The 10,657-nt window shown below is 38.7% G+C and overlaps 2 protein-coding genes across 2 annotated transcripts; one reads left to right on the forward strand and one right to left on the reverse strand.

Moving 5' to 3' along the window:
- Nucleotides 1-2: 2 nt before the first annotated feature.
- mfsd1l (major facilitator superfamily domain containing 1-like) lies at nucleotides 3-5,627 on the reverse strand. Its single transcript, XM_074619937.1, has 13 exons — nucleotides 5,445-5,627; nucleotides 3,749-3,849; nucleotides 3,487-3,596; nucleotides 3,351-3,406; nucleotides 3,120-3,263; nucleotides 2,875-3,033; nucleotides 2,675-2,790; nucleotides 1,813-1,913; nucleotides 1,510-1,621; nucleotides 1,254-1,391; nucleotides 981-1,120; nucleotides 774-885; nucleotides 3-660 (listed from the first exon to the last, which is right to left on the reverse strand). The coding sequence occupies exons 1-13, from the start codon at nucleotides 5,464-5,466 to the stop codon at nucleotides 511-513; spliced, it is 1,461 nt and encodes a 486-aa protein (XP_074476038.1). The 5' UTR covers nucleotides 5,467-5,627; the 3' UTR covers nucleotides 3-510.
- Nucleotides 5,628-7,028: 1,401 nt separating this feature from the next.
- eme2 (essential meiotic structure-specific endonuclease subunit 2) lies at nucleotides 7,029-10,243 on the forward strand. Its single transcript, XM_074620122.1, has 8 exons — nucleotides 7,029-7,487; nucleotides 8,605-8,726; nucleotides 8,829-8,924; nucleotides 9,008-9,129; nucleotides 9,214-9,292; nucleotides 9,492-9,607; nucleotides 9,691-9,880; nucleotides 10,025-10,243. Exons 1-8 carry the CDS (start codon nucleotides 7,088-7,090, stop codon nucleotides 10,178-10,180), a joined length of 1,281 nt encoding a protein of 426 aa, XP_074476223.1. The 5' UTR covers nucleotides 7,029-7,087; the 3' UTR covers nucleotides 10,181-10,243.
- Nucleotides 10,244-10,657: the final 414 nt, after the last annotated feature.

The raw sequence follows: 10,657 nt of genomic DNA on the forward strand, positions 1-10,657 counted from the left end.
AAAAAGGTTAACGGCATTTTATTTTTGCTGTTTTGGCAATGTGAAATAGATCAAATTCCCTTCTTCAAGTACATTGTGAAATCCCGAACAATGAACATACAGATAGGAGGTACAAATATGTAACTGTTGCATTAGAAAATCATTTAAAAAACAGACATTTTTGTGACATGCAATACACGCATGTTAACATGACATTAAAATGATTTAGTGACCTCAGTAGGGTTCTCACACTCTGTCATGGCAGCACACTTGATAGCTTAAGGTTAAAAAGAGAGTTTTTACTTATCTGTATTACTGAAAAACAGCAATACCTGGTTCACATTTAATACACTGTACTTATACTATCTGGGTGTAAAAACTGTTTAAACTGCTTCATTATCCGCAGTAGCAACCACAGACACAGTATGGAGAAGTGGTTTTCATTGAGGTGTGCAATAAACCATGTCTAATTTTAAAACGGATGCATACAAAAAATATATAAAAAGAGAAATTGAATAAAGTGTTAAAAACTTAGGAGTTGATTGCACGAGATCTAACCCCCTCGTCCTCCTCCTCCGCCTCCGCCTCATTTTGCTCTTCCTCTCCCGGGTTGAGCGGCTCTCTGTCGGAGTCTCTCTCGGCCTGCCCCGACCTCTTGGTTGTCTTGTTCAGGGTCCCGCCCTGCAGAAAAACAAACATTATATAACTGAACACACTGGATCCTGTTCTGACGTCAGCTGACTGCAGACGCACGTATATAAAATGGTACACAAGCAGTCTTAGAGATGTCTGACCTGTCTGTGGTCGACGACGTTGAGCAGCACCGAGGTGATGATGCAGCCGATGGTGTTGGCCAACATGAAGATCATCATCTGCTGCCAACGCCACAGCGGAATTTTAGTCTCACTGGACAGGAAATGGAGAAAACGGAGAAGGTAAGTAAAAGATCTAACATGCAGCAAGTGCACTGCAATGAGATCCTGGTCGGAAGTATTCCCTACCTTGACTTGGTGCCCAAAATCTGCCCGACGACCAGATTTGACACCCCAATCCCAATCATCTGTATGGAGGTGGCCAGACCCATGGCCGTTCCAAGAGTCGCCTGAGGCACCACGAGGGGAATAGACGGCCACATGCTCGCCTGGAATACAGCACGGATAGTTTAAGATACAACACACATGCTTTTCACAATAAAATCCCCAGCCCAAAGTATTATAAATGAGAAAGAAAAAGACAAATCAATCACATATAAACTGGCTTGGACTTAAACTCACAGCAGCAAAGGAGTAGGTGACTCCCAGCCATATGGTGGAGACCAGAGGAGGGACAAAGGTGAAGGCCAGGAGTCCAAACACAGGCAGCGTGAGGACGGCACAGGCCAGCGCAAAAACGCCCCGCAGACCCACATAGTCCTGGAATTAACCCAAGAGGAATGTTGCATGTTACACCAACTTACCTACTTATTCTATATTGCTTCATACCACAGACTTTTAAACGGTTTAGAAACAGGTTTAGGTTATGGATACGTACTATGAGAATGCCCACGCTGGCTGAGAGGACCAGTGAGCTGTCGTAAACTGCCCCGGCAATGTAGGCTGCCTCCTTCTGACTGTAGCCATCGTACTTATCCTGAATGAACTTACTGTACAGGAAGAAAATACAGCATTACGTTAAAACTTTATTATTCTTTTGATGGTTTAGGGTCATATCAAAACGATTTTATGATGTATAAACTTCCCAAAGTAGGTTTTATCCTAAAAATAACACTTAATACTGGCCTTCAAACCCATTTTAAACCTCAGAAATATGCATGTGTTGTGTAGATAGCTCTACCTGGCATCTGCGATGAACGGGAAGATGCCGTTGTAGAAGAACATGATGGTGAGAACCAGCAGCCAGTATCTTACGGACAGAAGCTTCACATCCTGAATCCTCTACACATACACACAGAGAAACAAATAATGTTGTTGTTAAAGGGATAGTTTGGGTGTTTTGAAGTGGTGTTGTATGAGGTACTTATCCATCGTCAGTGTATTACCTACAGTAGATGATGGTCGGCACGCCTTCAGTTTGGAGAAGCAGACAGGAGTTACTGGTTTACCTTGCTGTGAGACAGCTATACAGTCTATGTTTCCGATGGGGAACTGAAGCCGTTTTCTATGCTCTCATCAAAGCAAACAGGCTCCATTGAAGAAAATTTTACCTCGCAGAACACAGGAGTTGCTGTTCTACGACTGCCTCGATCGGTTAGTTTGTTTGTGTTATTGTGTTACTTTGGTTAGTTTGGATTCACCAACGTTTTTTTAATGGAGTCTGGTGGCTTTGGCGAGAGCATAGATGGATACAACGGTTTCAGTTCCCCGTCGGAAAGGGCTGTCTTTTTAGGTGAGCCTTTCTTTAAGGTGGCTAAAAATACGTTTTACTGTCTGCCCTATCCACAGCAGTACATTGATTTGCTTCCATGTGGTAACTCCTGTCTGTTTCTCCAAACTGGCAGCGTGACAACCGTCATCTACTGTAGGTAATACATTGACTATGGATAAGTACCTCATACAACCCCACTTCAAAACACCCAAACTATCCCTTTAATGAACTTGTAAACAAAAGAGCTGAGGTCAGATACTCCATCTGCAGCATCTTTGCACTATATACAGTATATGGAATGCAGGTTATCATTAAAAGATACTGTTCGTACCACTTTGCGGGACTGCTCTTGGATGGCGCCATCAAGACCCAGCTGCTTCATTCCGATCTTGTCCAGGGCACTGACAATAACGGCAGATACGAAGCCCAGCACACACAGTAGAGTACCTAGAAAGCATCATGTGAAAATGACTAAAACCTTATTTTTGTTATCATTCAGTCAGATTTCCATCCCTTTTATTTATCACGTACCACCCCAGAGTGTCCACTGCATGCCATATGTTTCTTCAAAGTTCTGGGTGAGGAAGAAGTTCAGGACTGAACCCAGGCGAGAGAACGCCAGGGTCACACCGAACGCCAAGGCCAGCTCCTTCCCTTTGAACCAGAAGGCCGTGATGCGGTTCTGAACAACTGATAAGGAGGGAAATGAGAAGAGCGGTTTAGGAACATCCCTCACCGCAAAGAGTATGTATGTGACTTTTGAAAGGTGGCCTCACTGGTCAGAGATCCATTGCCCGATCCAAAGAGTAATCGGCCTGTGAGCATAAGTGGCAGCAGATAGGGAGTTCCTTTGAAGTGGGAGCCCAGAGCAAACAGCGACGAGCCCAAAACGCACAGGAAAGAGAAGAGAAATACTCCAACTGCAGGGCAGAGGAGGAAAGGGACATTTACCACGAGTTATCAGGAGTCAGTTGTTTGATTTGCAGATGAGATATTGGTAAACTTACAGCGGTTTCCTAATTTGTCAATCATGAAGCCAGCCATGATCACCACTACTGCATTCCTGTTGATAGGAGAGAAGAGAAACAACTGAAGCTGAACAACTGAAGACATTTATCAATAGTAGAGTCAATGTGTACTTACGTCCAAGCATAGATGGCGTAAAGAAGATTGTACTGCTGAGGGTTCATCCCCAGTCCTTCCACACAGTCCACTGTCCCATTGATCACTGTTGCATTGGAACATGTCAGGTTCTGTCAGGTGATAGGAAGCCAGTGATTTATTATTGAACTAGACACAAACTGAGGACAGACTTTGGAGTTTTGACACCAAACTGCAAAAGATCCTGTTGAGTTAATGCGGGGAAATCATGTGATACTGACGGTAACTTTAACATGGTTCTTACCCCTTGGAACTGATCCTGCAAAACACTGGGGATGTCGAAGCAGAAGTAGGAGCCAAACGTCAGCAGGCAGTTGAAGAACAGCACCACAAAGCGGTAATACGCTGTAAAAAAAATAAATAACAAAGAATAAATCATTGATTTCTCCTGGAGTCTAACTTTCATTTAAGATGAGATTAACTTCACTTTTTCTATTTATTTATTTATTTCAAACATGTAACAAATACGTAAAAACAAAACAAAAATAACGAATGCAAACTCTTAATATACAAATTATCATAAACAATACAAATAAACAATGTAAATAAATATTACATGTAACTTCACTATGAAAGTCAGTCTAAAACATGGACATGGAAGAGATGCCGATACCACTAAATGCATCAACAGTATTTCACAACAGCAATGCATTTTCATTTTAAAGCTCAATTGAATTGAATTTCTGCAGAATATATTCCAACCAGAACATACGTGAGCACCTGATGGAAATCCTTATCCATTTAATTATTGGCCTTAGCACAGTGCTTTTGAAAAGATGAAATCACTGTAAAGCTTTGAGACATAAAATATTCTGCTAATAAGTGTCAGATATACAGTGCCTTCAGAAAGTGTTCAGACCCCTTTACTTTTCACATATTGTTGTGTTGTAGCCTTATGCTAAAATCGATAAAACTATTTTTTCCCCTCATCAATCTACACTCAATACACCATAATGACAAAGCAGAAACAGAATTTTAGAAAGTTTTGCAAATTTCATAAAAAGAAAAAACTGAAATATCACATTGACATAAGTATTCAGACCCTTTACTATGACACTTGAAATTTAGCTCAGATGCCTCACATTTCCCTCGACACAATCCTGTCTCTGAGCTCTTCAGGCAGTTCCTTTGACCCCATGGATTAGTTTGTGCTCTGATATGCATTGTCAGCTGTGAGACCTTATATAGACAAGTGTGTACCTTTCCAAATCATTTCCAATCAATTGAATTTACCACAGGTGGACTTCAGTCAAGGTGGAGAAACATCTCAAAGATGATCAAGGGAAATGGGAGGCACCTGAGCTAAATTTCAAGTGTCATAGTAAAGGGTCTGAATACTTATGTCAATGTTTCCTTTTTAATAAATTTGCAAAAATTTCTAAAATTCTATTTCTACTTTGTCATTATGGTGTATTGAGTGTAGATTGGTGAGGGGAAAACATAATTTAATCGATTTTATCATAAGGCTGCAACATAACAAAATGTGAAAAAGTGAAGGGGTCTGAATACTTTCTGAAGGCACTGTATATCTCCCATAAAAAAATCTCATTCTGCACAGTGAAGGTTAAACAATCATGTGAACTAACAATAAAAAAAACACATTTTTGAGTCAGCTCAGCTGATTTTGTAAAATTCCTTTAACTCATCCCAATGGGGGAATATCGTGTTTACCTCTCTGGGAAAACAAAGATTATCTTAATTTTGCATTATCTTATCTTTTTTTCAGAATTAATTCATGAATAAGGAGATAGCAAACAGTTTACTACTAACATCAAGGTTTTTTGCAACTTCCCATTTAGTCACATGAGCTCTTTTAAGGACACTTGAAGCATAAACTGCTGAGTTGGTCTTTCAGTGGCCCAGTCAGACAGAGGTCTGGTCTACTGATATATACTATATGCTATATACTATATACTAAGTAAACCTACAGTCAGACGTACCTTTCTCTGCCGGCTGCGTCATAGTGAGCAAAAAAAAGGACAGTAACTATAAAAGAAAACTTCCCAATCCCTTTATTCAGTGTTGTTTACATGAACAGGCTGGTTAGGAGGCTGCGTTGAGGTCTGCTATAACTCTGCTGCTGCTGCTGGCTGCTGTCTGAACACTGCAGATCTATATACTACATGGATGGAGCACTTCTGGTCTGAGGACGCAGCGGATTGTTTGCAGATCTGCGCACGCAGCGACACTGAAGCCGTTTTTGTTTTTAACCCGGAAGCTTTATTGAGGAACATTTCTCAGATCACATTATTGTCTATAGTAAACATTCAAGAAAAAGAAAAAGTATAATAATAATAATAATAATGATAATAATAATGATAATAGCGATAATAATAATTATAATAATAATAATGATGATAGTATTAATAATAATAATGATAGTAATAATAATGATAATAATAATAATGATAATAATATAAATAATAATGTTAATAATGATAATAATAATAATGATGATAATAATGGTGATGATGATAATAATAATAATGATGAAAATAATAATAATAATAATGATAATAATAACAATGATAATAATAATAATGATGATAATAATAATAATGATGATAATAGTAATAATAATAATAATAATAATGTCGATTTCTTTTTAATATAATTTTATTTTTTTTGAAAATTCTTTTTATTCCTTTTTTTCCCCAAACATAGCATAACAAACCTAACAAACATAACACCGGTGCCATGATACAAAATATATATATATATATATATATATATCTTACATTTAACATTTAATATGTACATTTAACATTTAATATGTACATATATATATACATAAATATATACATATATACTGTATATATATATATATATATATATATATATATATATATATACATATATACGTATACATATATACATATATATACATATATATACACGTATATACTGTATATATATACATATATACATATATATACATATATATACACGTATATACTGTATATATATACATATATACATATATATACATATATATACACGTATATATATACATATATATATATATATATATATATACACACACATACATATATATATATATATATATATATATATACACATACATACACCGCACATTGCACTACATGCGCACACTGCATACCACATATACATATATAGACATACAGAAATATATACAATACACAGCATCCGACCATGCATACATTATTCTTATACCCAAAATCAAATATCCACAAATTTTCATTATTCTTTACAGAAAAAATAGGAAGATAGACTAAGACAGAGTAAATATTAAAGGGACTGTTTGTTTCTGATTCTTACAAACAGACCAATACATACATAAACAGTGTGTTATCATTGTGGCCTGTGATTAAATCCAAAAAAAACAATAGATGTGTCAGCCTTAGATAGTCAGCTGCATCTAATCTACTGTTTTGTCTGTCTCCTTTGTAAAATTGCAGTGCATGGTTAGTGGGGTTAAGGGGTAAATGCGCGTTTCTCCTCTTTTGTCCCTCGGCGGACACCATCGAGATATTATAAACAAAGCTGCTCCGATGCGTTCACGGACTTTCGGAGGTTTGAGATGATGTTTTAAACCTATGAAATGTCTGTGTTGCGCAGAGCTAAAACATGGGAAATATCTGAATCTGAGGGAAGCGACGCTGAGACCAAACAAATAGTAACCGTCAGCACAGACTTAACAGAGGATCAGAGTTCAGACCACAAGTGCAAAACCCTCCCATCATCCTCTTTGTCTCCACGGCCACCAGATGGAGGCTGCACGCCGAGCCCTGCGAGAAAACGGCGCACCAAGGAGGAGGTAGAGGCGGACAGACAGGCAAACAGGGAGAGGAAGGAGGCGAGGGAGAGGCAGAGAACAGCCAGAGCCCAGGAGAAGGAGGAGAGGAGACGGGAGCAGCAGGAGAGGAGAGAGGCTGCGGAGAAGCTGAAGAGTCTCCGGCCAGAGAGCTGCCTCAGGTGTCTGACTGTCTGCATAGATGCAGGTACACCGTGCTGCCTTCAAGTGCTGTCGGAAATTCTTCTTTCCATCGACTACAGCTTGTCAACAGCTAGGAAAAAATTTATAGTTTTTTTTTAATTGATGCTGCAAAATACACATTGCAATACTATAAACACAAATGCATATTGGTTCAAATTATAATATTTTTTCATTATATATTTTTATTTGAAGAAATATTAAAGGTGCTATTGATAACATTCAGCCACTAGATGTCGCACCTTGTTAGAAGCCTTGTTAGAAGTGGGAACTGAACTTCAGTTATCTTCCACAGATATAAACAAAACATTAATTTTGGACCGCCAAATATTTTTAAATGATTAATTCACAATCATAATGATTGTTTTTAGGAAAAGTCATATTTTTATTTGGCTCCTTTCTTTTTTTTTCATTTTGTTTTTACCTAATTTAGTTTTACTCAGACATTTACATAAACATACTTAATTAGATACAAATATGAAGTGAACCAACATTTCCACTTTTTACAATGAAATTATAGAACACACAAATAGAACATGGGATGCTTTTCATGTGAAATAAGATAAAATAATAATAATATATTTGGTTCCTTTCTAAAAGTTCTGTGGCTGTATTATTTATTCAAAATTATTCGTCTATATAAAATTTTTATCATTAAGACCTTGAAAATCTAGTATTTTTTTAATTTTTTATTTTGACAAAGAAGTACCATAAATGCTGGTTTTAAATGTATATTAAATGTATTGGTTATTTCTGGTGTTATATTTGTATCCTAATTAAATAAAGTGCTTTTGTTTATTTATAGTTTTAGTCTAGTTTTAGAAGATGTCTGTGAGTACTGTTCAGCCTCTCTAAATATTGTTACAATGGCGTAACATAGACTCATATACAAGGATTTTAGCAAGTATAGTATAACTATTGGCTAATAAATCAATCAAAACTTTAGGCAATGACCATTGCATGCATGACAATTTGTATTTACAACCTACTTCAACCAATGCTTCAATGCACCAACAAGGACCACTTAAAATGCATCACCTGACTTCCCCAAAGAGGACAATAGGCTGAAATGCATCATGCATATGTTTGTTCATCTGTAAACTCATGTGTGTGCTTTTCTCCAGCTCTCCTGCAACACGATGGCTCAGACATCTTGCTGGCCACACTGGCTTCCTTTGAGTTGAGGTTCAGCATTGAGAGCCAGCAGCTCCCACAAAGCATCACCTGGACCCGAGATTTACCTCAGGTAGGCACCTCACGCTTCTCCTAACATAATAAACATTAGAATTAATTGTGATATTTTGGCTGCATTATTAATTATTGTATTTTTACTTTTCTATTTCTTCAGCAAGGAGAAGATGGCAAGGGCTCGGTGGAGGAGGAGCAGGTGGTTCTGGTGCTGGGTCTGACCGACTTTATGGACATGGTGATCTCTGTGAAGAAAGTAAGCAACTTTTTAAAGTTGTAATAACTTTGATTGCAGCCTACATGATGGCCCTCCTCCATGTTATATTGTTGCCACTGCAGATGCTAGACAGTGACGGGGAGGATACAGGGATGGGGTCTTTCCTCAGTCCAGTTTTGGAGCGTCTCAACCGGGATGCCAAGAACGTCACTCTCCTAGTCACAGACTCGCTGCCAGATTACAGGTTAGTCGTGAGACAAGACACACGTGTTCTGTGTTAGCTTTCATGTACACACTCTGACCTGATTTATTGGTTTCTTACCAACAGGACCGATGCTTGTGGTGTGCATTTACCAGATGAGACGCTACAATCCAAATTGGGGATGGAGAACCTGGACACGGAGGAGGTCAGATTACTTTGAATCTGGAAGGATTAGTCGATGTTGCGTGTTCTATTTGTAGATGTTTTGCCACTCAACTGTACGTTTTCAGAAAGTACTAGATAGCTAAAGACTGTACATACTTTACATACACATTCCTGCACACTTTATGAGCTGAGCTTTAAGTTTTAAAGTACAGAAAATGATGAAAATTTCTTTCTTTCAGGTTCTTGTGTACCTGCAGCTCTGCAAGAATATCTCACTGGTCTTCCTGGATGGCTGGCAGGAGGTCACCAACCACGTGTGTGCCGTCACCAAGGCCTTATCAAAACGCCCTTTCAAGTACGCAGCCGTTGTCACAATAACGGACAATGAAAATTTACCTGACTAATCCTACCTCACTTAGACCTACCATGTCTTTCCAGACTGCTGACAGAGCGAGAGGAGCTGCCCTTCTGTGTGGATGGTTCCTGGGCCAACGGGGTTCGGGTGGAGAGGGACGGCTCTGGGCTGATCCAGGTCTGGAGCAGGCAGATCCAGCAGCTGAACAGAGTCAGCCCGGCTGTGGCCTCCACTGTGACTGCAGCCTACCCGTCTCCTCAGCTGCTGCTGCAGGTACACCTGAGTGTACAGTCTTGTGCCACCCACTGTGTGCAACTGAGGCATTTTGGGATAAATCGAGTGCTATTTATTACTTTAAAAACGTATTAAAAAACCTTCCAGGAGGTATAAAAAACAATTTCTCATGTTGTCTTTTAGGCGTACCAGAGCCTGGGGTCAGAGGAGGATAGGAAGGGGCTGCTGGCTGGTCTCTTGGTGAAGAGTGGAGGTAAAGAGAGACGAGTAGGACCGGAGATATCAGCCAGAGTTTACCGCTGCTTCACATCCCAGAACCCCCAGCTGGTGCTGGACTGATGCTGTCCACTTGAGAACCAGATGCACGGATGTCAGCGAGGCTTAATCTGGTCTCTAATGACACTTAATGTTGATGTTTACAAGCTAAAAATATGCCTCAGCTATCATGTTCACCTTCCGGCGAAGCACTATTTATTTATACTCATCTGAACTTCAACAGATTCGAGGAAGATTAATGTATTTAGTAAAATAAGGAATTATGGAATAATTAAGGAATTTCCTGTTTATGTATAAATGCGAGATGTATTGTCAGAGGGACCTACGTGATATATTTTGTTTACATGTGAAGTAGCCTATAAAAATGAGGTGCAACAGAACTTTCTGTCATTTTTTTTTTATTTTAGAGAATTTCTTGAGTAAGAAAGTTAATAAACAAACTGAATAGAAAAACAAATCCTCTTGTAAAGCAAGAACACAACCACTGTTGAAATTCAAGCCCAATTCTGATTACAAAACACATTTACAAAAAGTCCACAG

The sequence above is a fragment of the Sebastes fasciatus genome, chromosome 20 (genome assembly GCF_043250625.1).
Source record: "Sebastes fasciatus isolate fSebFas1 chromosome 20, fSebFas1.pri, whole genome shotgun sequence".
Classification (NCBI taxonomy): domain Eukaryota; kingdom Metazoa; phylum Chordata; class Actinopteri; order Perciformes; family Sebastidae; genus Sebastes; species Sebastes fasciatus.